Below are 25,163 nucleotides of genomic sequence, written 5' to 3'. Positions count from 1 at the left end.
CCTCTGTCCCCTCTGCTCTGGCGCGGCGCGGCCGCCAGGGGGCAGCACGGTCCCGCGCGCGGGCTCGGCCCTGCCCACAGCGCCCCCTGGCGGCCGGGGGTGGGGCTGGCGGCGCGCGCCGCAGCCGAGAACAAAAGCGCGCCCCGCCAGCCAATGGGAGCCCGGCTGCCGGCTCGGCCGCCGCTGATTGGCGGAGGCTCGACCAATGGCGAGGGAGCGCTGCCCGTCCGTCTGAGCACACGTGGGGACGGGAAGGGGCCCGGGAGATCAATGCATGATCAATCACCGACCAATCACTGATCAATGCCTGATCCATCCCTGATCAATCACTAATCCATCCCTCATCTATCTCTGATCCATCCCCACTCCATCCCTGATCACTGATCCATTGTGATCCATCCCAAGTCCATGCCTGATCCATCCCTGTATCCCCAATCCATCCCTCATCAATCCCTGATCCATCCCCAATCCATCCCTGATCCATCTCTGATCAATCCCTATATCCCTGATCCATCAGTGATCCATCCCTGTATCCCTGATCAATCCCTGATAATCCCTGATCCATTCCCAATCCATTCCTGTATCACTGAACCATCCCCGCTCTGTCCCTGCTCCATCCCTGTATCCTTTATCAATCCCTGATCCATCCCCAATCTGTCCCCAGTCCATCCCCATCCATCAGCGATCCATCCCTGTATCCCTGCTCCATCCCTGTATCCCTGCTCCATCCCAGCTCCATCCCTGCTCCATCCCTGTATTCCTGCTCCATCCCTGCTCCATCCCGGCTCCATCCCTGCTCCATCCCTGTATTCCTGCTCCATCCCAGCTCCATCCCTGCTCCATCCCTGTATTCCTGCTCCATCCCTGCTCCATCCCTGCTCCATCCCTGCTCCATCCCTGCTCCATCCTCTCTCCATCCCAGCTCCATCCCTGCTCCATCCCGGCTCCATCCCGGCTCCATCCCAGCTCCATCCCTGCTCCATCCCTGCTCCATCCCAGCTCCATCCCTGCTCCATCCCGGCTCCATCCCGGCTCCATCCCAGCTCCATCCCAGCTCCATCCCTGCTCCATCCCGGCTCCATCCCGGCTCCATCCCGGCTCCATCCCTGCTCCATCCCCTCTCCATACCTGGGCTTTCCAGGGCCGGTGGCAGCACGAGGGAACAGAGGCAGAGCCCAGAGCGGAGCCGGCGCCAGCAACGGTTCATATATTTATTCATAAGCCAAGTTATCCATAAAAAAGTTCCATAGTAAAAGGCCTTTACAGGAATGGCGGCTCATAAAACCTTTGTTTAACCCTTTGCTCCTTTTTTTTTTTTTTTTTGTCCTTTTGGGTTATTTTTTTTTTTAATCCTGTTTTGTGGGATTTTTTTGTTTTTTAGTGTTTACACTGGAAAAGCCCCTGTACATATTTTGCAGGCAGCGGCGGCGGGACGGGCCAGCGTCCGCCGGCCCCGCGGGGTCCCCGTGGTCCCCCCGGGGTGTCCCCCCCGCGGTCACCCCACTATTGCACTGGGGACGGCGGCGCTGGGCCCCCCGCCCGGGGCCGAGCCCCCGCCCTGGCCCCCTCTGTACAGCGCTCCCCGCTGTCCCCGTCCCCCCAGGCCGGGGGACACAGTGCACTGAAACGACCCCCCCACCCCCTTCCCCGAGGATTATTATTATTTTTTTGTGATTTTTTTTTCATCATTTTTTGTCTTTTTTTTTTTTTTTTTTTTGCTGTTGTTGGGTTTGTTGTTGGTTTTTTCTTTTTTTTTTTTTTTCCTTTCTCGCTTTTCCATAAAACTTCCCAGAAGAAATACAATATTTACAGGCAAAATAAATAGAACAACACACCTGATTTCTGCTTCACCTGCTGGCAAACAGTCAGAGGTACTAGGGAAAGTTATGGCTTGTAGGGGAGCCCCCCCCCCACGTCCCCTGATGTGCCCCCAATGTCCCCACGTCACCCTTTGCATAAGAGCCAGGCGGGGTCAGCACAGGGTGGGCACCCCGGGGTCAGCACAGGGTGGGCACCCCGGGGTCAGCACAGGATGGGCACCCCGTCGGCGGTCACCAGGCGCCCCGTGGTGGGGTCGTAGGTGCCCGCCAGGTAATAGAGGTCCTGGCGGTCCTGGCAGCGGCGGCCGCGCGTCAGCTGCTCGTAGTGCTCCCGCCCCACCACCTGGCACTTGTGCGAGATGGTCTGCACGTCGTTCTCGTCCTCGTGGCACGACTGGTACAGCGCGTTCTGCGGGGACAAGGCGCCGTCACTGCCACTGCCCGGGCTGGCGGGAGGCTGCCTGATGGGGGATGTGGCTACCTGGCTGGGGACACGGCTACCTGGTGTGGGACATGGCTGTCTAGCTGGGGATATGGCTGCCTGGCTACTTGGCTGGTGACACAGCTACCTGCTGTGCGACAGGGCCACCTGCTCTGGGACATGGCTGCCTGGCCGGTGACATGGCCACCTGGCATGGTGCATGGCTACCTGATGTAGATATGTGGCTACTCGACACCACACATGGCTACCTGATGTGCTGCATGGCCACGCGTGGCTACATGACATGGGACGTGGCCACCTGGCATGGCACGTGGCTACCTGACACCACACACGTGTACCAGACAGGGTACATGGCTACTTGCCCTGCTATGTGGCTACCTCATGTGGTACACGGCACGATACATGTCTTGACATGATGTGTGGCCACCTGACGGGTTATGTGGCTACTTGACATGATGTGTGACCACACGGCACGGCACATGGCTACCCGACTTGGCACGTGGCTACCTGAGCTGGCGCGTGGCTCCCTGCCCCCGGAGCCAGCCCTGCCCTCACCTTGCCGTCGCTCTGGCGCTTGCCCAGCTTGGTCTCCTCGGGGTGGTAGAACCACTTGACCTTGACCACCATGTTGCTGGCCCAGGACTCCCACATGCTCTCGATGCGGCCGATGTAGGGCAGGTTGGGCCGCCCGGCCGACAGGAACACGGCGCAGTCGCCCACGCGCAGCGTCTCCTTGCCCCGCACGATGGCCTTGTAGAACAGCTTCCGCGCCTTGCCCTTCATGCCGCGCCGCTGCCGGGGGGACACGCGCTCAGCGTGGCACAGGGACCCCCAAACCCGCCCTGCCACCCTGGGGACACCGCGGGGGGACGTGGAGAGCAGCACCAGGGTGAGGGGCTCACAGAACGGGGGACACAGCTGGTGTCACCAGCACAGCCAGCTCAAAGGACACAGCTGGTGTCACCAGCTCCCTGTGCTGGCATTCACAGTGATGTCACCAGCTCCCTACACTGGCTGCCCATGTGCCACCAGCACCCTCCCCCATCCTGCAGCCAACGCCACCAGCACCAGGCAGTGGGTACCCACAGGTCACACATGTCACATGTCACAGCCGCTGTCCCCAACCCCCTGAGCAGCCAGGGCTCTGCCTGCAGCACGTGGCGCCTGACATGTCCCCAGTGTGCACAGTGTCCCTTGCACACAGACACCCACCTGTGCCCCCTGCCCCGAGCTGTGCCTGCTCCTTCCCTCCCAAGCCATACCAGGCGGGTGCCCATGGTGGGCACCGTCTGTGCCACAGCAGTGCCCGTGGGGCTCCTCACCTGCGTGGGGTTCCCCGACCACCTCCAGAGCTGGCGCGCAGGCAGGAAGGCGGAGATCTTTGGCCGGTTTTCCACCGAGGGCAGGCGCTGCCGCCGGGAGAACTCTTTGGCTTTGGCGAAGCTGAGGGGATCCTTGCGCTTGAGCTTGGCCTTGGGGCCGGCAGCGGCCGCCTTGGACAGGAAGCAGCGCTGGGGCGCGGCGCCCTTGGGCCGCAGCGCGTCCGGCTGCGCCAGCAGCGCCGGCACCGGGTGCGACAGGCAGGTCTGCAGCAGCAGCGCCGAGTCCTCGTCCTCCGAGCTGTACGAGGAGTCCTCATTGTCCGAGGAGCACAGGCTGGACGTGGAGATGGAGCCGGAACTGGACGAGGTGGAGGAGCCCGAGGAAGAGGAGGACACGGAAAGGCGCGTCATGAAGCGCGAGGGGACGTCGGCGCCGAGCCCGCCCGCGTCCTCGTCCTCGTCCATGTCCGAGTAGGAGCTGTGGCAGTCGCTGTCGCAGTTCAGGGCGAAGTCCCCGTGCCCCGAGTACTTGCGCAGCGCCAGCCCCACGGGCAGCGGGTGTGCGGCCGCGCGGCCCCGGCGCTCCCGGCCGCCCAGCCCGGCGTGTCCGTAGCCGTGGCTGCCCAGCGGCCGCTCCAGCCGGGCCCCGAAGTCCTTCTCGGCCAACAGCAGCGCCTTGCACGTCTTGTTCTTGGGGGATGTCACCCCTTCGTGGTCCAGCTTGACCAGGAACTCGCTGCCCGCCGCCTTCCTGCGCCCGCTCCTGCCCACCTCGGCCTCCAGCCGCTCGGCTTTCTTGGAGCGCAGCAGCTTCTGGGCCGCCGGCAGCACCAGCCCGGCGCCGGCGCCGAAGGAGCCGTAGGAGCTGGCGATGCGGCCGAAGGAGTCGGCGCCGAAGGCGTTGCCGAAGACGGGGGCGGCGAGGTGGTGGTGGTGGTGGTGCAGAGGGAAGAGGGTCTCCTTGGCCCGCAGCTTCTTGGCGCTGCCGTTGACCTGGAAGAGGTTCTGGAGCACGGCCGAGCCCTTGTTCGCCGCCTTGCGCTTGGTCTGTGCCACGGCGGCCCAGCTGAGCAGGGACCCTCCGCGCCGCCCGGCCGCCGAGTCCCCCAGCGCCGGGCCCCGGCCCCCCGACAGCCCCTCCATGGCTTTGCCTGCGGAACACAGGGGTCAGGAGGCCACAGGAGCAGGGAGGGAGGGATGCTCTGGGGCTGAGCTCCACTCCCATCGTGCCACCCCTTCCTCCAAGCCCAGCTCCTCACCTTCCTCTGCACCCCAATATTCCCGGCCCCCTTAACCCCATCTTTGCATCCCAGCACCCTTCCACACATCCCTGCATCCTCCCATGAATCTGTTCCCCTGCCTACACCCCAGCACCTTTCCCGGCATCCCAACAGCCTTCCCCACACCCCAGCACACTTCCCCACATCCCAGTATCCTTCCCCACACCCCAGCACACTTCCCCACATCCCAGTATCCTTCCCCACACCCCAGCACACTTCCCCACATCCCAGTATCCTTCCCCACAGCCCAGCACACTTCCCCACATCCCAGTATCCTTCCCCACACCCCAGCACACTTCCCCACATCCCAGTATCCTTACCCACACCCCAGCACACTTCCCCACATCCCAGTATCCTTCCCCCATTCGAAAAACTTTTCTCACATCCCAATGCTTTTCCCCCATGCCAACACCATTCCCCTCATCCCAGCCCGGCAGGGAATCCTGCTCCGTTCCCTCCATACCACTCTTCTCCTTGCCGGCCGCCTTCCTGCCGGAATTCCGGGCGGGCTGGGGGCCGTGGTCGGGGCAGAGCGTGGGGGGCAGCGCCCCAGGGGTGCCCACGTCGCCACACGCCCGCTTCGCCCGCCGGCAGGAGCTGGACACCAGCAGTGCCGGGGAGGGCTCGGTGCCTGCGGGGAATGGGGGGTCAGGGCGGCCCCGTGCCCCCCCCAGAGCCCCCCACAGCCCCCGATCCCACCCCGCCCCTCACATTGGATTTTGAAGTCAGGGGGCAGCAGGCGGATGTTGGACACAGCGATGTGTCCCGTGTCCCCGTCATCGAACTCCACCAGCACAGCCTCAGCGTCCTCCTCCTCCTCGTCGCTGGAGGAGCCTGCAGCACAGGGGGGCTGTTGGGGTGGGCAAGGGACCCCCAGCACTGCCCACCTCACCGGCTGACCCCAGGGGATGGCAGGAGACCCCCGGCACTGCCCACCCCAGCGGCTGACCCCAGGGGATGGCAGGAGACCCCCGGCACTGCCCACCCCAGCGGCTGACCCCAGGCGATGGCAGGAGACCCCCGGCACTGCCCACCCCAGCGGCTGACCCCAGGCGATGGCAGGAGACCCCCGGCACTGCCCACCCCAGCGGCTGACCCCAGGCGATGGCAGGAGACCCCCGGCACTGCCCACCCCAGCGGGTGACCCCAGGCAGCCTCACCTCGCACCACGTTCCCGGGATAGAGGCACCGGGATTTCTGGCTCCAGTAGGCACAGACGCGGGTGCCAGGTGGAAGGCTCCGCCGTGACTGCGGCCGGATGTCCAGGACCTGAGGGAGGCAGCGTGTCAGGGTTTGTGGGGTCCGGGACCCCCTCCCTGACCCCCACCCCAATGCCCCCACTCACCGCCTCCTGCAGCAGCTGCTCCTGTGAGTAAATGTGCTGCCGGTTCCCCCGCTCACCCTCGATGACGATGCTGTAGCTGGGGAGGGGGCACAGAAAGGGTTCAGCACCCACCTTGGTGCTCCCCTCAAATAGCTGGGATGGCCCCCCAAATGTCTGGGACCCCCGGGAGCCTCCACTCACATGTCGGGGGGCTGGATGGTGCGCACGCTGCCGGCGTAGAGCAGGCTGTCCTCCTTGGGGATCAGGATGTGCAGCCCGTCCCGCAGATCCTCCTTCTGGATGGCGCAGGCGTGGGGCACCCCCCCGCGGGCCCCCCCTGCCAGGCAGCCTCCCAGCTCCTCCTCCTCCTCCGAGAAGCTGCTGTTGTCGTCGAAGTCGAAGTCGTCCTCCACGGTGAAGCTCTCCAGGAGTTTGCTGACAGCCCGGCCCTTGCACTGCAAGAGGAGGCTTGGGGTGGGTGGGGGGCACAGGGGGCTGTGCCAGGGTGGGGGGCACACCCCACGGGTCTCACCTGTTTGGTGGCCACTTTGCTCTTGACCTTGGCCAGTTTCTTGCCCTTGCTCAGGATGGTCTTGGCGCTCCGGGGGGAGAGGGCCAGCGAGAGTGCCCCGTTCTTGCGCTGCACAGGGAGGTCAGGGCCCGCCAGTGACCCCTCTGTGTGACCCCAGCCCCCCCAGGGCTCACCAGGGCCTCCCACCACCCTGAAGAGTGCCTCCTCAGCTCCACCAGCACCCACAGCCTGTGCAAAACCTGCCCCCATCCCTCTGCACCCCGTGATTCCATCAGTGTCCCACAACCACTCCCAAAAACCTGCACAACATCTCACTGGCAGCCCTCAGTAACCCCAGCCCTGCATGCCCTGGTCCCATTGGTGGCTCCAGCCCATTCACACACCACATCCCCCTGTCCCCGAGCCCAGGGGTGCCCCCAGCCCAGCCCCCACTCACCCTGAGGGCTGCCTGCAGCCCTTTGCTCTTGCGGGTGCCCTTCTTGCCCCTCTCTCCCAGCCGAGCCCCCTCGTCCCGCGGCCCCAGCAGCCGGGGGTCCGTGCCCCCAAAGAGGCTGCTGGGGGCTCCCGGGGGGCTGGGGCCGCCGGGGGCTGGGGGCCTCAGGCTCTCCTTGGCCTTGGCTTTCAGCTTCTTCTTGCTGCCCTCGGGGCAGTCCCCCGCCTTCCGCCGGCCCGGCACCTTCTCCAGCTTCCCGGCTCCCCCCGGCTTCACCGGCCGCCGCTTGATCTTCACCTCCCCCTCGGGGCTGCCCAGGCGGCACGGACCTGGGGGGACAGGGGTCAGGGCACCCCACGGGGTGACAGGGCTCGGGGGACCCCGTGGAGGTCCAGGCTTGCAGCACATCACAGTTGCCCACCCAGTCCCAGCACGTGTCCCCCAGGGTCCTGCCAGCATTCCAGAGTGAATCCATTACCTAGCAGCCCCTGCCTTTCCTTTTTCTTCTTGGCCTTCTCGTTGGCCTCCATCTTCACCACGGAGGATGGGGAGGGCCCCAGCACAGCCACCGGCCCAGCTGGCAGTGACAGCCCTGGCTCCTCATCCCCCTCCTCGCTGTCCGTGTCACCCTCGGGCTCATCTGCAAGGGGAGAGGACAGGGTGAGGGACTCCTGCACACAGGGGTGGCCCCTGCACCCCCAGTGAACAATGGGGTGAGTTGAGGCCATGTGTAACCCCCTGGCATGAGCCACCCCCCGACCCATGGCTGGACCCTGCACCCCCAGCTTCCACCCTGAACCCCAGTCCTGTGGCAGATCCCCAAACCCCACAATCCTATCCCCATCCTCCATCCCACATCCCCTCCCCCATCCCACACCACCTCACAAGCAGATCCCCATCCTGCCCCTGTACCCCATTCTGGACCTCACCCCACCCCCCCATCCCGGAGCCCTCAGCTCCACCCCAACCCCACACCCCATCCCTGTGCCCTCCTTGCCTCTGAAGTGGGGGGTCTGCCGGGGACCAGGGTCCTGCCCCTGGTACTTGGAGCTCTTGGAGCCCTTGGGCCGGTTCAGCTTCTTCTGGATGCGGGCACCGGGGTTGGGGTCCCTCCGGCGGAAGGGGCTCAGCCCGGGGGGCAGCCCCTTGCCCTTCACCTTCTGCTTCAGCTGTGACACCCCACAAGTCACCACACAGGGCAGAGGACCCCACAGTGGGGGGACTCAGGGGGGGTTGGGGGTAGAACACACCCCTCAGACCCCGCGGGACTCACCGGGGAGCCCTGGAGGCTGCTGAACGTCCCCCCGGCCAGTTTGCTCCTCTTCTTCTGGGGCTCGGGGTCCCCCCTCAGCTCAGCACACAGCAGGGACAGGCTGGTCTTCACCGCCCTGGGAGGGCACAGTGTGGGCACGGTGCCTGCAGGACCCTCGGGGGACCCTGCACCCCTTGGGGGGATCCTGCACCCTGGATGGAATCTGCACCCCTCAGCTTCACCCTGCATCCCCCAGAAGGATCCAGACCCGACCCTGGCTGGCTCCTGCACGCCCCAGCTGCCATCTCCCTCCCTCCCTCCCCTCTCTCACTACATTTTGTGACATAAAACCTGCCGATGAAGGTTGTCCCCTGGGCCAAGGGGGGGCCACGCGGCACCAGTCACTCACTTGACCTTGCGGCTCTCGGCCCTGCCCAGGGCACTGGAGTGTTTCCTCTTCCGCGGCCGCCCCGGCCCGCGCCGCGCCGGGCTGCGGGAGCTCTCGTCGCGCCTGGAAACCCAGGGACACAGTCAGCAGACCCCCCAGGCCCAGACCCACTGCACACATCAGTGCTGCCCCAGGCCCAGGATGAGGATGGGGACGGGGACAGGACGTACTCGTGGTCGTGGCGCCGCTGCAGCCTCACCAGCTCCCGCTGCTTCTCCTTGTAGCGGCGCTGGAGCTCGGCCAGGCGCATCCGCACCTCCACCTCCTGCGTGTTCAGCTGCTCCATGGCCGCCTTCAGCGGGCACACCTGGGGGGCCAGCGGGGTTTGGGCACAGCTGGCAGTGCCAGTGGCCTCAAAGCCAGGGCTGAGGCTGGCACAGCTCAGCCCCCTTGCCGCCCCCTCCAGGAGACACTCACGGCCTTGGTTTTGGGGGTCCAGGTGTACTTGCGCCGGGGGACGCGGGCACGGGGCGGGGGGGACACGGGCAGGGGGCTGAGTGCTGGGGGGCTGCCCTCCCGTCCTGCCGCCTCCACCAGCGACCAGGCGGCCGCCACCGTGGCCAGGTTCTGCAGGTTGAAGGCCAGCAGCTCCTCATCCTCACCTGTGGGGATGGCAGGGGTCAGCAAGGACTGACACCCCAGAGCCCTGCACTAGGTCCTGGCAGGCACAGGAGCAGACCCCCGGCTGGGAGGGCTACGGTGATTTGCCCCATCTGGCCACAGCCAACCCCGTGCCCACCCCACCACCCCATCCATGGGGAGTGGGACCCCACAGCCACCCCCTCACCCACGCTGTCCCCACCTGAACCCAGCACTGGGTTCCCCCCTCGCTCCCGCGCTCCCTCCCTCCTGCAGGGCTGGGGATGTGCCAGGCCCTTCCCACTGGGGCCTCTGGGATTCCCTGGGGAAGCCGAACTGAGAGGGAATCCCGAATCTCGGCGCCTGCCTGGAGCCAGTGCTGGAGCCGAGCCCTGGCTGCGAGTGGGGCACAGCACGGCACAGCATGGCACGGCATGGCACGGCATGGCACAGCATGCAGCCCCCCAGGACAAAGGGCACTGGAGGGTTCTGCAAGCACCAGGGCTGCTGGGAGTCACCAGGGCATGCAGGGGACACTGGGGGCCCCAGGCGTCACCCACCTTCCCTGGCCAGGTCACAGCGGCGCCGGCGCAGCTCCAGGTCGGCGAGTTCGCTGAGCAGGGCGATGCCCGGGATCCCTGAGGGGTGGGGGGCAGGCGAAGGGGGGGCCGGGGGCGGCTCCTCAGGCTCCTCCAGCGCCGGCAGCTCCCCCAGGTCGATGCCGGCGGCGATCAGCACCTCCAGCCCACCCGCGCAGCCCTGGTGCCCACTGGGGACGTCACCATCCTCCTCCTCCTCCTCCTCCTCTTCCTCATCGCAGCTGCCCTCTGGCTCTGAGCCATCGCTGTCGCCTTCCTCCTCCTCCTCTTCCTCCTCCTCCTCCTCCGCAGTGGGGGGCAGCGGGGAGCCCCCCTCCTCGGGCACGGGGTGCTGCTGCTCCGGCTGCTCCGGCACTCCCTGAGCCAGCTCCCGGTGCCCCCCGAAGGGCTCCTCGGTGCCGCCGGCCGGCGCTGCCCCCCGCTCCCCGCAGAGCGCTCCGGGCGGCAGCAGCAGGTGGTGCCGGTGCAGCAGCGCCCCGGGACCCTCGGCCGGGGGGTCCCGCGGGGGGCCCGGCTCCCGCAGCGCCTCGGCCGCGGGGCTGAAGGTCCGGGACTGCTCGGGCTCGGCGGGCGGCGAGCCGGCGTGCACGGGGTCGGGGTCGGCCGGCTCGGCCGAGTGCGCCGCGGGGTAGCCCACGGCGGCGGCGGGGTAGCCGTACCCGGGGGGCAGGTCTGCGGGGGGCGGCCGAGGGTCAGCGGGGACGCCCCGGTTCTCCCCGGCCGCCCTCCCGCCGCTCCCCGTGGTCCTACCTGGCTCCAGGGGTTTGGGGTAGCGGCGCGGGGGCTGCCCCTCGCCCCGCGTGTCCTCGCCCTCGCCGCCCTTGCTGGGGGCGGGCAGGGGGCTGGCGGCCGGCGAGCGCGGGGCCACGGCGGGGCTGGCGGCGGGGCAGGCGGGTAAAGTGCAGGGGGCCGTGGGCAGCGTCACGGGGCACTTGGCCGGGTGCCGCAGGGCCGGCGAGTGGCAGCACGGGGACAGCTTGGGGGGCGCCGGGGCCGCCGAGGTCAGGCCCTTGGCCGGTGGGTTTAAGGCAACTGCTTTGTGGGAGGGTTTGAGGGGCTTCTCGGGACCCCTCTCCTCCAGCTCCAGGGGCTGCTCCTCCGGCTTCCGCTGCGGGGCACAATGAGGTGAGAGTGTCACATCCTGCCCCATGTCCCAGCCCTGCTGGGATCCCACATCCCCATCCAGCCCCTGCTCCAGTCCCTGCCCCACTGCCTGTCCCTCAGTCCCTCCCCACATCTCCCATCCCAGCCCCATAACCCACCCTCCACCCTGCATCCTCCAGCCAGCCCCACATGCCATGCCATGCCATGCCATGCCATGCCATGCCATGCCATGCCATGCCATGCCATGCCATGCCATGCCATGCCATGCCACGCCATCCCCCGGCACCTGGCCGTGCACCTGGCGCTGGATCTCGAGGGCCTGGGCCGCCCGCTGCTGTTGCTGCTGCTGCTGCTGCTGCTGCAGGGCATAGAGCTCCTGCTGCCGCAGGAACTGCGACCGTGGGTACACGGGGAGCTGCCCCGTGTGCTGCAGGTGGGCACTGGGACCCCGGCCCGGGTACATGGGGGGCCACAGTGACGCCTGGTCCATCACGTCAGCTGGCAGCAGAGAGGGGGCAATTGGAGACACTCTTCAGGGTCACCCCATAAACCCCAGCATGCCCAACCCCAGTCCTGTGACCCTAGCAGGACCCCCAGAGACCTGCCTCTCCCACCCCTGAACCCCAAAAACACTGGCAAGGACCCCATACCCTCCCCTGCACCTCCAAAAGTACCCCCAGGGACCCCATCAGCCATGAACTCCCAAAAGTACCCCCTGTGACCCCCCCATCTCCCACCCTGCACCCCCAAGGACCCCCTCTCCTCCCTCTCAATCCTCCCCCAGCCTCCCTCCCCTCTCCCCAACACATGGTGGGGTCTCAGGCTCACCCAGCGTGTGGGGGGTGCCGTGGGTGGGGGGCTCCGTGGGGAGGATGACGAGCTGGGCAGGGGGGTCCTGGGCCAGGGGGAACACGGGCTGCATGGCGCTGGGCATGGAGGCAGGGAAGGCAGGGGGCAGGTTCTGGTGCAGGGCGGGGTGCCCGATGCCTGTGGGGATGGGGGGGTGGTCTATCAGCACCCCACTGCTGGGCTTCAGCACCCACCCAACTTCCCCCACACCCGTCACCGACCGTAGGAGTGTCCCCCCATCCAGATGGAGGGGCTGCGGGTGCGGGGCAGCCAGTGCGTGTGGGCAGGGTGGGCGTGGGCAGCGGGGTCCCCCCCGAGCTGCCCCGCCGGCAGCGACGAGCCCCCCGTCATCATCAGGTGGGGGGTCAGCTCCCCAGGACACCCCCCCGATGGGTGCATCCGGGCAAACTCCACCAGGTCCTTGTTGTCCCTGCAGGAAAAGGGGACATGCAGAGTGTGGGGGCAGCACTGGCATCACCCTCCCCTGCACTTCCAGGGACCCCCATCCTCCACCCCTGCGCCCCAAAAAGCACACCCAGCACATTTTCCAGCCCTCTCAGCCAGGTTCCCCCTGTCCCCCGTCACTCACTGGAGCAGGATGTCCCTCGCGGGCAGCCCCAGGCGCTCCTCGCACAGCCGGCCCCGCTCCTCCTCCGCCTCCAGCTCCATCAGGTGCACGGGGCGCGCGGTGCCTGCTGCCACGGGGACACCGCGGTGGCATCAGCGTGGCACCGCCAGCCCCCGCCGCCCCGGGCCCTTCCCCAGCCCTCACCTTTGACTCCAGCAGCCGCCCGCTGCCGCCCGGTGCCGCCGGCACCGTAGGGCTCGTGGCGGCCCAGCGTGTCCTTCTGCCGCGCCACGGCCACCGCGATGCCCACGGGCGGCTGCCGCACCTCGCCCTCGGTGCCGCCGGGGCCCAGCGCCTCGTGCTCCCGGCCGCGGGCGCAGCCCGGCCGCTCCAGCTCCGGCTGACCCTTGCCCGACGGGAACTTGGCGTCCTGGTGGGCGCAGCTGCCCTTGGCGCTGCCCAGCCCCACGAAGGGGGGGCCCTTCTGCCCCCCCAGCAGCGCCCCGTTGCTGTACTTGAGCAGGTTCTTCATGGCCGACACCTCGTCGGGGGCGTTGGGCACCTCCTGCGCCCGCACCAGCCCCGCGCCAAAGGGGTCCAGGTAGGGCCCCCCCTTCCGCTCCTCAGCCACAGCCAGGGGGGGCCCCTGGCCCTGCACCCCCCAGGGGGGCAGGGGGTGCCCGCCGTAGCCCAGGCCACCCAGCTCCAGGGGCTTGCGCTTGCCCTCGGCCGCCTCGGCCTCGGGGTGCTGCTGGTGCCGGATCCGTGCCACCTTCTGGGCCGGGGGCTCCTTGGGGGGGCCCTTCTCTAAAGTGCAGCAGGAGGGGCCGACGCGGACGCCCAGAGGGTCGGGCCGGGGGGCACGGGAGCAGTCGGGGGCGGGCGGCACCTCGAAGTAGCCTTTCTCCAGAGCCGCCTTGGGCGCGGGGCACCGGCCGGAGAACGGGGGTCCTTCGGCTGCGCCCCCCCCCAGGTACTCCAGCCCCTTCAGCCGGGTGCCCGGAGCCCCCCACTCCAGCCGCCGCTCCGCCGGCCCCTCGGCCTTCAGCGGGTGGTGGAAGGGGGCACCGTAGGGCTCAGCGCCCGCCTCGGCGTGCCGCTCCTTGCCGTCCCCGCGCTCCATCCCGCCGGATTCCGCCTGGAAGGAGCGGCTCTTGTCCGTCGGGGGCCCCACCGAGGGCACCAAGGTAGCCCCGCTGAGCTTCAGCTCGCGGGCGGGGGGCTCGGGCAGCGGGCACAGCACCTCGGGGCCGGCGTGGAGCGGGAGGCAGGGGAAGGAGCCGGCGGCGGGCACGGCGTAGGACACGGCGTGGTGCAGCATCTGCCGCCGCTCCACCGCCTCGCCGTAGGGCTGGGGGGCCTCGGGGACCCCCGGCTCCCGCTCCTTGGGGGCGCAGCGGGCGGCGCGGGGCAGGGCGCTCCCGGCACAGCTGGGCAGCGCGGCACGGGCACCGTCCCCGTCCAGCCCCTTGGCCCCCAGCAGGCACGAGGCCAGGGGTTTGGGGCGCCCGTCGCCGGCCCCCCGCGGCGGCACCCCCTCCTTGCAGTGCCCCTCGGGCGGCACCGGCAGCACCGCCTTGTGCCGCTCCTTGGGGTCCTCCTCGGGCAGCCGCTCCTTGGGGTCGCCCTTGCCCCCCTTGTCCTTGCCCGCCAGGAAGCGCTCGTAGTCCTTGGGGGTCTTGGGGAGGGGGCCGGCGTCCCGCTCCCGGCTGCAGGAGCCGGCGGGGGGCCCGGGGGCGGCGCGGGCGATGCCGGGGAAGCCGTGGCTGGCGGGGAGCAGGGGGGGCTGCGCCGGAAGGTTCCGCAGGTAGAAGTTATCTGGAGGGGAGGGCGATGGGTGAGACCCCTGCGCACCCCCCACCCAACCTGCGGCCGGACTGGGATGAGGGGTTGGGCTCCTTAAGTCTGTGTCCCACCCAAACAACGGCCCCGTTAGCACCCACCACAACCCCGTGAAAAGCAGGAGCAAGGCTGGGACTGGCACCCATCACCCCACCCGCTGCCCCAGTACCACCTGCCCCAGCACTGAGCCCCCCACCCCTGCCCAGCTGGGGACGCGCACCCCCACGGGGGTCCCTGGTGGCCCCGGTACCTGCCTTTCTGGCTCTCGTAGAAACGGTGCTGGCCATAGAGCACGTTGCCATTGCCGTGGTGATCCAGGTGGCCCATGGGCAGGAAGGTGGAGGCCAAGCTCCCGGAGAAGCGGGGGTACCCCGGGGCTGGGGACATCGAGTAAGCAGGGCTGGGGTGGCACCCAGCCCCAGCATCCCAACCTGCACGGCTGCAGCTGGGAACTCGGCAGAGCCAGGCTGGGACCCCTCCCACCCTCTGGGAACTGCGGGGGGGGTTGAGACCCCCCCAGCCCCGTGTCAGCAGTGGCCGTGCTTGGCTCAGCTCGGCACGGCTCGGGCGGGCTGTCCGTCAGCCGCGTGCGCTGCCCGTCCCCGTCCCCGTCCCCCCGGCACGCCGGGAGCCAGCTGGCAGCCGGTCAAACTACCAGCCGGGCAGGCTGCCAGGGCCCCACGCCAGCGCCGCCGCCCCGCTCCCGCTCCTCCGGCGGGACGGAGATGCTGGCGCATGGGGGGCACAGGGACTCGGTGTAACCAGGGCTGCCCCCGGGTCCCCACACTGTCACCTGCCCCAGCAGGGCCGTCCCTGTCCGGGTTCATCATCACCCGTGACACGAGGTGGCCTGGCCTCAGCTGGAGCTCTGTAACCCAGCACGAGCCTCTCTGGCCACCCCGAACCCCAACTGTGGGGTCTAAGCCCGGTCCCTCTGGATGCCCAGGGTGTTTTGGGGCACCACGGTGGCCAAACCCACCCTCATCACCCGCTGACCCAGGGGTCTGGATCCCATACCTGGGCACTGGTAGGACGTGACCACTGGCACTGGGCAGTCATGGTCAGGGGTGGCCATGACTGCCTCTGGCCACCCCCGACCCACAGCCCATCCCCACCCCGGTGCCCACTCACCTTCGTGGGAGTGGGAGAACCAGATCTGGGAGGTGCCAGAGTGGGGCCCGCAGAAGGCCGGTTCTGGGGGGGATGCGGCGGGGCCGGCGGGGTGGCTGGGCCCCCCCGAGCCCAGGCTGCCACTCAGGAAGCCCCCCATGAAGGAGGAGGGGGGGGCACTCCCCATCAGGCTGCTGCCGGCTGTGGGGAGAGGGCACAGTCAGGGGTGCTGAGAACAGTCTGGGGGGGCTGAGGGCAGTCGGGGGGGCTGAGAACAGTCTGGGGGGGCTGAGGGCAGTCGGGGGGGCTGTGCAGGCCCTGCTCGCATGACCCAGCACACCACACTGCCTTGTGCACACGTGTGTGTGCACGGCTGCACCGGTGCGTCCCCTGGGCACACCCAGCCCTCCTGCCACACGTGTCCCTCGTGGGACTGTGTCCCTTGTGCACACCCAGCCCCTGTGCACACGCGTTCCTCATGCTCACAGCCCTGGCGTTACCATGTCCCTCATGCACACGCTGCCTGCACATGTCCCCTGTGCAGTCACACCCCTCACGCACTCATGCCCCTCACACCCCCAGCCCCAAGGGGCTCAGACGTGCCCCAGAGTGTGTGAGGCACAGCAGAGCCATGCAAGGGGCACCAGAGCCCTGCCTGTACATGCCCTGAGCACTCACACAGGTGTGCCACGCTCTGCACACGCATGGGGCTCCCCACGCTGCTGCTCCCCGCAGGGGACACCGGCTGCTCCCAGTGCCAGGACAACCCCAAGCTCCAGGGACATGGGCTGTGCCAGGCCGCGTGGGTGCACATGTGTGCTCTGTGTGTGTGTGTGCACATGTGTGTGAGCGCAAGGAGGGGGGACAGCCCTGGCCCTGACCCTGCTGCCTCCCCCGCAGCCCGGGGGGGCCCCCAGCACCCTCGGGGAGGCTCATGGCCGGCGCTCCCCATCCCGCCCCCCATCCCGCTCCCATCCCGGCCAAGCTGTGAGATCATGGTGGAAACTTCAGAGCTGGTGGCCAGCGGCCGGGTGGGGGGAGTGGGAATGGGGGGAGCCGGCATGGGGGGAGCCAGCATGGAGGAGCAGCTGCCCCTCACTGTGTGGGCCTGCTCCCCATGTCCGTGTGTGCCAGAGCAGCCATGGCACGGCTCGTCACGGCTCAGCACGGCTCGGCACGCGTGGCGTGGCGCGGAGCGCGGGCTGGCTGCCCGCCCGGCCGGGGCAGGAAGCGATGCTTTGCTCTCTAAGCCGGCCCACGCTCCCCGGCTAATCCCACCGGGATGCCTCTGGGATGAGTGTCGGGATGTGGTTTCAGGCAGCTTCGCTCCTTCCTCCGTGGCGATGCCGAGCCGGGCAGGGCCGCGTGGGCCGGGGGCACGGCCGCATCCCACCCACAGCCCTGGGAACCGGACACGCACCGGGACGGCCGGGGACATCCCGCCGTGCCAATGCATCCCCGGGGATGCCTGCCCTGTGCTGCCCGCACAAACCCACCCTGTGCACCACAGCCCCGGCCGTGCCGGGGGACCCGCGCGGGTGTGGAGCCGGCAGCGTGCCGGGCGGGAAGCCGAGCTTTCCAGAATGAGACTTTTCTGGAAGCTGTGAAACGGGCTGGAAAAAAATAACCCCTCACCCCACCCCGATGGCGGCGGGGTGTCCCGGGGGGGCTGTGGGGCCGCCGCTCCCCACCGCCCACCCGCTGACTCACGGGTCCCCCGGTGCGCGCTGGCCCCGTGGCCAGCACTGCTGATCCCACATTCCCGCTCGACCCTGCACACCCATGCTCTGAGCAGGGGCAGGGAGCAGCCCCCTGCTTCTGCCCCTCCAGCCACGGCGATGGCGAGCACGGGGCAGGGACGGCTCACTGAGGACGTGCACAACTCGTGTCGCTGATAAGCCACCGGTGTTGGAGCAGCCCGTGCTGCCAGTCCCTGAGAGCGGGCACAATTCGTGTCACCGATGAGCTGGCAGTGCCAGGATGGGCACAGCACCGTGGGGCGGGCTGCCAGCACGGGACAGATGGCTGCGGGGTCCCAGCCCGGCCCCCCCCGCCGCCCCCCGGCAGCGTCACCCTGGGAACTCCCTGGCTGGGCTCCCCGAGGCCGGTGCTGTGACTCAGCCCCGCCGGCATCGCTCCCGGCTCCGGCACGAAATTTCCCTTGGCCCCGAATCCGCAGAGGGTCACACGTGTGACAAGTGTGCCAGGTCTCAGCACGGCCACACCGACAGCGCTGAGAGGGGCGGGGGGCATGGGGGAGACTCAGGAGGGGACAACAAGAGGTGCTCCCTTCCCTCCAGCTGCTCCTCGCCCCCACTCCAAGTGCAGCACAGATGGGAATGTGTTGGGAAGGCAGAAAGTTTCAGGGCCAGCGTGTGGAGGGGGGGCCTGGTCCCGGGGGGGTTCAGCCCACGGCTGCTCTGGGATCCCCAAGGCGGTGACAGACCCGGGACCGCGGCGGTGGCGGGGGGGACGTGCGCTGGGTTGGGTTTCTCCTCGGCTATTTTGGGGCTGGAACATTCCTAATGGAGCTGGGGCCACGGGCGGAGGGCCGGGAGCTGGCAGGGACCCTGGCAGGGGCAACCCGGGCCCCCCCCCAACCGGGCAGGGGGTGGTGGGCAGCCCCCCACATGCTTCACAACCCACACGGCCCCTTTAAAAATTTGGCAAACAGGGAATAAACGGGCTCTGGCTCCCTCGGCGCTGTAATTCCAACTGAATCCATATTGTTACGGCACTCAATGAACGCTGCAATGGTGAAATGCAGCCGGAACGTGCCCGAGGGGCCAGGAGGGTGATCCCAGTGCTGTGCGAGGGGTTATCCCCTCCGGAATGCCACTGGCAGCTGTGCTGGCCACAGCCACTGCACACTCAGCACTTGCACGCTCACTGGGGCCACGTGTGCAAAGGGCTCACAAGGGTGGTGGACGCTCCTGGCACAGCTGGGAAACGCTGCTGGCGCTGCTGGCACACACCACTGGCACAGCTGGCACACGCGTGTGCTCAGTGCACACTCCCTGCATGCATGACTTTCACATCCAGAGCACGATTTGCACACCCAGAGCACAACCTGACACACACGTGCCTTGGAAGAGCACAGGGAAGCCAGCACTGGGAATGTCCAGTCCCGGGGTCCTGATGTCCCACCCCACCACTGATGTCACATGGATGCCAAGCACATGGACTCTTCCCAGGAACCCTCCAAAATGTGGGTCCGTGGGCACCCTGTGCAGTTCCTGTGAACATCACACATGTGGGTCCTGGCAGAGGGAGGACTCGTCTACCCCTGCTCCCCCCAGGGCTGGGGGAGCCCAGCACGAGGCGGGGTCAGAGCCTGCCCTGGGGTGATGCTGTGGGGCAGTCAGGGCACAGGCAGGGCTGGGGGTCCCGAGGAGCCAGGGGCACCCAAAGTAGCCCCAAAATTCTCCATGGAGCCCATCCACCTCCCACTGTTCCCTGGGCAGTGCCAGGGGCTGGTGGCAGCTGCCCGTCCCCCAGGGCCTGGCATGTGGCAACATCTCTGCCTGGATCCAGCTCGTGACTAAGGAACAGTGGAAGCACTCGGGGATGACTCTGCGAGAGCCAGGGTAATTCCACGGGATCCGGGGTTCTGCACATCCCACCGGCCACGCTTGGCCACCGGTGCCTCGCGGCTACCAAGGAGCAGCCCAGCTAATCCCCAGATCTGGTTTAACTTTGACACTTACTTTGGCAACGTGCTGCAAGGGGGGCTGGGGAGAGCGGGAGCCCCTGCGCCGGAGCTGCGCCGGAGCCGTACCGTGGCCTGCAGCCCCTCGGCAGATCCCGTCTCCAGGGAAGCAGCGATGCAGAGCGGCTGCAGCGCTGGCACCCGGCCCTGTGTCACCACCCAGCCAGGGGCACCGTCCCCACCTGCCTCCCACCATCACCACCCAAATCCCCCTCAAAGCCATGCCAGAAACCACAGAGCACCCAGTCTGCGGCGTGATCCAGGGAGGGGACAGGTGTGGGAGCACATCCAGCCCCTGGGATGCACCTGGGATGCACCGGGACCTGCACTGTCATGGCCAGGCTGTGTGCCAGCGCCAGGATGAACACCAACACTGGCACTGCCAGGCTGCGGGGCAGCGCTGGGATGCACACCGGGACGCACACCGGGATTCACACCGGGATGCACACTGGGGTTCACTTCGGGATTCACACCGGGACGCACACCGGGATTCACACCGGGATGCACACACCCCCCCAGGGTCAAGCCACACACCGGCACAGCCACACTGCTCCCGGTCGAGGGCTCAGCCACAGTGACACAGTCCAGCACAGTCACAACTCTCCACTAGTCCACAAAAACACCCGAAAGGCAAAAACTGCAGCCAGGCCTCAGCGAGGCTCGGACAGGCCTCTGCCAGTTTCCCACTCTCCGTTTGTGGTGGAGGCACCGCGACCCCCGGCCCTGCTCAGCACGGGGTGTGCCGTGGCACTGGGACCCCCTACAAATGGGGTGCAGGGGCTGCACCCGCCTGGATGGGCTCTGGTGGCTCCGGGGGTCTCCATCCCCCCATCCCCGGGCGGTGCCGGTGCCGAGCGCGACGCCAGCCGGAGCGTTCGGTTCCACGAACGCGCGGCCCTGAGTTACGGCTTTAATAAAAGCAAGGAAAACAGTTTTATCTCCCGTTCCCAGGGCGGCCGCCGGGCCCGGCAAAGGCTCCTGGGAGGTGTAGTCCGGCCGCACGCCGGGAGCCATTTGGGGGAGCGCGGCCGGAGCCCCGCCGTGCCCCCCGGGGCCGCGTGCCGCACCGGCATCGCCCGCCACGGCCAACGCGGGCCGGCTCCGTGCGCCGGGTGGGGTAATTATCAATCATCGGCCTTAATTACCGCGCCATGCTACCACGGCTGCCGGCACCGCGGCCGGGCCGTGCCGGGAGGACACGGGGTGCAGGGCATGGGGACCCCCCTCCCGCCGGCACCGCGCCGGCCGCTGAATTATCCGGTTTATCCGCCCCAGCAGCGTTCCGGCCGCGCGGAGCCTCGCAGCGCAGCTCGCTGGGAAGCGCTCCGGCTGCGCCGGCCCTGCCAAAGCCGGAATATTTTTAGCTCGTTCTGTTGTTGGGTTTGGCTTCTCTGTTTTTTTTTTTTTTTTTTTCCCTGGGTTTTTTTTTTTTATGTTTTTTTTCGGCGCGTTTCTGCCGGGGTATTTTTAGCCGGATCCATGTTATTTTAACAACCTCCGGTGCATTCGGGCTCCCATGTGTCGCCCAGGCCCCGGCGGGTGTGAGGGTCCTGCACGGGGACACGGCCGCGGCGGGAAGCCGGAGGGAAGCCGGAGGGAAGCCGGCAGCACCCCGGTGCTGGCGTCCCTCCGGGATCCCCCCACGGTCACCGCGAGCCGGAGAGCAGCCGAACCCCCTCCCCTTATCCCGATCCCTCAGCCCGGGGCCGGGCTCCAAGCCCCCATCCGCACTCCTCGCCCAACAAAGCTGGGGGAAGCCAGGGTGGCCCCCCGAGCCCGGCGGTGGTCCCGGCAGCGGGGCCGCCGGCACAAAGCGAAACCGCCCCGGCCGCGGGCCCGATCCGGCGCCGCCTCCCCGGCACCCCCCGGTGCCCCCCGCTTTCCACCTCCTTCCAAGAACCCCCACGGCTGCCACCCCCCCGCGCCGGCCCGGCCGTGCCCCCCGCCCTAATCCACGCACTAATTGTAATCCCATTAAAGCAGATATAATTTTATTAGTATTCACAGCTCATCAAGGCGGCGACAATAACCGGCGCTGCCGCCGTGCCGCGGCCAGACAACCGCCTGCGCCGGCGGGAAGCGGGGGGCCCGGCGCTGCGCCGCGCCGAGCCGGCACACGGCTCCCGCTGCCGCTGCACCCCGGAGCTCGGCAGCGCGGGGCTCCCCGCCGGCCGTGCCCTCAGAGCCCCGAGCAGCCAGCCCCGGTAGAGGCGCCGCGCCGCCCGGCTCAGCGCTGCCCGGCCGCAGCCGAGCACATGCCGCAGACAAAGCCGCTCGCCGCGGATGCCGGATCCGGTGACCCCGCGCCGGTGCTGGCCGGCCGTGCCGAGCTCGGCCGTGTGCCGCGCTTTGTCCAGCGCCGGCAGCTGCCGCGGCGAACACGCGCCGCGAACCCCTTCGCACCCTGACACTTCGGCGCCGAATATCGAGCCCGGGCTCGGTGACCTTCCACCGCCGCCCCATGGCCCCGCGCATAACGGCCTCCTTGTTCGCCCCGAACGCGCCTCCTCGTCCCGGCACCGGGCTCTCGCCGGCGCAGCCCGGGGTCACGCTCCTCCCGGAGCGGCTGGGTGGGGGGATGCCCCCCGTGTGCGTGAGCCCTCACCCCAAAACCCCCGGGCGCGGTGACAGCGAGGTCGGCACAAAGGCAGGCCGAGCTGCCGGGGCCGTGCCGAGCTCCCGGGGCCGTGCCGAGCCTCCCAGCCCTCCCCGGCCCCCCGCCCCGCGGGCGCCCCGACCCCTCTGACCTGTGTGCGTGGCCATGGAGATGGGCGCCGGGAAGTACTTGGTGGGCTGGAAGTGTCCGGGGGGCTGCACGGCCCCGTGCGCCGACCCCGCCACGCGCCCCGCGCCGTGCCGGTGGCCCAGGCTGCCCCGCTCCGACAGCAGCCGCGGCGGGGGCGCGAAGTCACGGCCGTCCATGCCGGGGGCACCCACCCGCGGGGGGCTCGGCGGGACCCCGCCGCGGCTCGTGGGCGATGCTCAGCGCCGCGCCGGGCCGGCTCGGCGGCCGTCGTGCCGCGCTCCGCGCCGGGGCTGTCGGTTCATCCTCCGCTCCTGCCACGGGGAGAGAAAGGAGAGAGTGAGAGCACAGCCGGGGTGGGGGTACGGCCGTCACTGCACGCCGGAGCCCCCGCGCCCCGGCGCTCCGGTACACAGCCCGCTTTCTGCGCCGTTCGCAGGGCCCCGCGTTCCCCGGTACCACCGGCGCACGGTCCCCGCTCTCTGCCGTCCCCGGAGCACGGCCCCCCCCTTCCCCAGTACTCCCAGTTCATGATCCCCAGCTTCCCCAGCGCACAGCCCCCCCCACTCCACGTTCCCGGTGCTCCCGGAGCGCAGCTCCCCCTCGATCCAGAGCTCCCCGTTCCCAACCCCGCTTGCCCGGAGCGCGGGCCCGGTTCCCGCTGCTCCGACCCTTTCTGGCCGCTGCTCGGGTTCCGGTTTCCCGGCGCTCGGTTCTTTCATCTCCCCCGGTTCACCGACCGTATCTCCCTGGGGCTCGGCCCCGCTCGCCCCCGGCTTCCCCGCTCCCCGTTGTCTCCCCGGTGCTCGGCGCCTCCCTCGCAGCGGTTCCCCGGTTTCCTTCCTTCCCCAGCCCCGCTTCCTCGGTGTTTCCCCGTCTTCCCTCCAGCCCGGCTCCCCCGGCCCCGCTCCCCCGGTATTACCCGCTGTCCCGACCCTCCTCGCCCCGCTTCCCCGGTGCCCTGCCCCGGTTCCCCGGTATTTCCCCGCTCTCCCGGCCGCGGTTCCCGGTCGCTGCCGGTGCCCGGCCGCGGCTCCCGCCCGCCGGGTCATTGTTCTGGCAGCGCCGGGGCCGGGGGGCCCGATCGGGCGGGGGGAGCCGGGCACGGGCCGGGCGGCGGCGAACAAAGGGGCGCGGGCGGCGAGCGCGGCCGGGGGCGCGGGGGCCCGGCCCGGAGCGCGGGGACCGGGAGGGAGCGCCGGGGCGAGCCCCGGGGGAAGGCACACGGGCCGGGAACAAAACATGTGTGTCGCCTTAAATAAAGCGGAGGAAAATACGTGAAAGAAGATGTTTTGGGTTTTTTTTCCTTTTTTTTTTTTAATTGAGATATTAAAAAAAAAACAAACGCCAATCGAAAAAATTAATGGGAAATAATTGAAAAGGAAAAATATTAAAAGCAAAAAATCGAAGGCAAAAAGGGCTCGATGCGAAAATGTTTGAAGGCGCAAACGGTTTAGTGAAGCAGCGTTTGATGAGCAAACGATTTAATGAACAAATGTTTTCACGCACAAAATTTTAATGAACAAAATTTTAAGGCGAAGCGTTTTGAAGAGACGGGTTTTAATGGGAAAATGTTTTAATATAAAAAGATGAAAGGGAAAATATGTTTTAATGAGAAAAGATGAAGGGGAAAATATTTTGGTGGAAAGAGATAGAGGGAAAAATATTTTGGGGGGAAAAAAGATTAAGAGAACAAATATTTTTGCAGGAAAAAGACGAATGTAGAAAATATTTTGATGCCGGAAGGATGCAAATAAATATTTAGGTGCGAACAAATAAAGCGAAAAAAATAAATAATAAGGTAAAAACTCAAAAAAAAGGAAATTTGCAAAAATTAAATTGAAAAAGTGCAAAATAATTAGCGAACCAAAAATTTAAAACGTAATAAATCCAAGTAGGCAAATAAAAAAAAACAAAACACAATGCCCAAAACACAAATAAAAATAATGCCCAAAACGCAATTAAAAAAAAAATTTAACGCCCAAAAACCCAAAATAAATAACGCCAAAAAAAAATTGTTAAGGCGTAAAAAAAAAAAACCAACCAACAAAACCAACAAAAAAAAACAATAACCCCGGAGCGCCCGAAATTAAAATAACCCCCAAACAACAACAACAACAACAACAACAACAAAAACCCACCCGCGGATCGCAGTTACTTACCGGAGGGGCGTTCCGCGCGCGGGGCGAGTGCGGTCCCGTGGCGGGGGTGCGCAGCGTGCTCCTGCCGGTGCCCGTGCACTGCCCATGCACCGGCTGCTCCTGCAGCAAAGGGAACCGGGGGTGTGTGGTTGGGGGGGGTGCGGGGGGAGGGAAGGGGGGGTGGGAAAAGGCGGGGGGGGGTGGGGGGGACCCCGCCGCGCCTCCCGCTCACGCCGCGCGCTCTCCGCCGGGGCGGGCGCGCCCCGCATGCTAATGAGCGCGTGCCCCGCGCGCGCGCCCCCTCGCTGATTGGCCGCCGCGCGGCGCTCGCGCCCCGCCGGCCATTGATCTCTCCCCCCCCCCCCCCACCCCCGGCTCCATTCTTCCCCTCCGGCGCGCGCGCCGCGCGTCAGGAGAGCGCCGCTGCCGATTGGCTGGCGGGCCGCCAGCGCTCCCGCCAATCGGCGCGCGGCGAGCGGCGCGGAGCGGCGGCGCCTAATTCAAGCCCGGCGGATGAATGGGGAGGAGGGAGCGGCGCGCAGGCGCAGCGCGCGCCCGGGGCGGAGGGGCGGGGGGGGATTGCGTTTCCGCGCGCCCCTCCGCCGCAGCGCGCGGGGCCCCCCCCGCGCCGCCATTGGCTGGCGGCGCGCCAGCGCGCTGTCAATCACGCAGTGTAAACAAGGCGCCGATTGGCCGGTGCGGCGGGCGGTTTCAAGGCGCCCCCTCGGGGGGAGGGGGACACGCGCGGCGGGGGCGGTTTCGAGGCCCCCCCGCGCACAGCCCCGAGCGGCCCGGGCCGCGGCCAGCGGCATCAGAGAGCGGCGTGAGGGGAGCGGCGTGAGGGGAGCGGCGTGAGGGAGCGGGCCCGCCGCCGGCACCGGCCCCGGCACCGGCCCCGGCACCGGCCCCGGCACCGGCCCCGGCACCGGCCCCGGCACCGGCACCGGCACCGGCCGGCCGTGAGCTGCTGGGGGCGCGGTGGAAGGGAGCGCGCAGTAACGGGGTAACTGGGGGCTGCGCGGTGTGAGGGGGGACGGTGTGGGGGCCACGCAGTGCTGGGGGGCTG

The 25,163-nt window shown here is 67.9% G+C and overlaps 1 protein-coding gene across 3 annotated transcripts; it reads right to left on the bottom strand.

Annotated features, from left to right (window-relative positions):
- Positions 1–1,197: 1,197 nt before the first annotated feature.
- On the bottom strand, positions 1,198–24,433 carry BAHCC1 (BAH domain and coiled-coil containing 1). Of its 3 annotated transcripts, none has more exons than XM_064395422.1 (27): positions 24,119–24,433; positions 21,961–22,270; positions 15,526–15,705; positions 14,649–14,771; positions 12,757–14,370; positions 12,574–12,679; positions 12,206–12,414; positions 11,964–12,122; positions 11,422–11,633; positions 10,782–11,139; positions 9,993–10,703; positions 9,271–9,455; positions 9,024–9,160; positions 8,815–8,916; positions 8,427–8,541; positions 8,151–8,322; positions 7,632–7,793; positions 7,157–7,482; positions 6,721–6,828; positions 6,390–6,643; positions 6,210–6,285; positions 6,025–6,133; positions 5,576–5,698; positions 5,328–5,495; positions 3,585–4,735; positions 2,818–3,054; positions 1,198–2,229 (listed from the first exon to the last, which is right to left on the bottom strand). In XM_064395422.1, the coding sequence occupies exons 2-27, from the start codon at positions 22,133–22,135 to the stop codon at positions 2,023–2,025; spliced, it is 7,479 nt and encodes a 2,492-aa protein (XP_064251492.1). In that variant the 5' UTR covers positions 22,136–22,270; positions 24,119–24,433; the 3' UTR covers positions 1,198–2,022. The 3 variants fall into 3 exon arrangements, with proteins under 3 accessions (XP_064251492.1, XP_064251493.1, XP_064251494.1); XM_064395423.1 differs by having other exon boundaries at positions 12,574–12,676; XM_064395424.1 differs by having other exon boundaries at positions 11,434–11,633; positions 24,119–24,432.
- Between the last annotated feature and the right edge of the window lie 730 nt (positions 24,434–25,163).

This window comes from Passer domesticus, chromosome 20 (genome assembly GCF_036417665.1).
Source record: "Passer domesticus isolate bPasDom1 chromosome 20, bPasDom1.hap1, whole genome shotgun sequence".
Taxonomy (NCBI): Eukaryota; Metazoa; Chordata; class Aves; order Passeriformes; family Passeridae; genus Passer; species Passer domesticus.
Note: the sequence above shows the minus strand (reverse complement) of the source record. Positions and strands in the feature narration are given on the sequence as shown.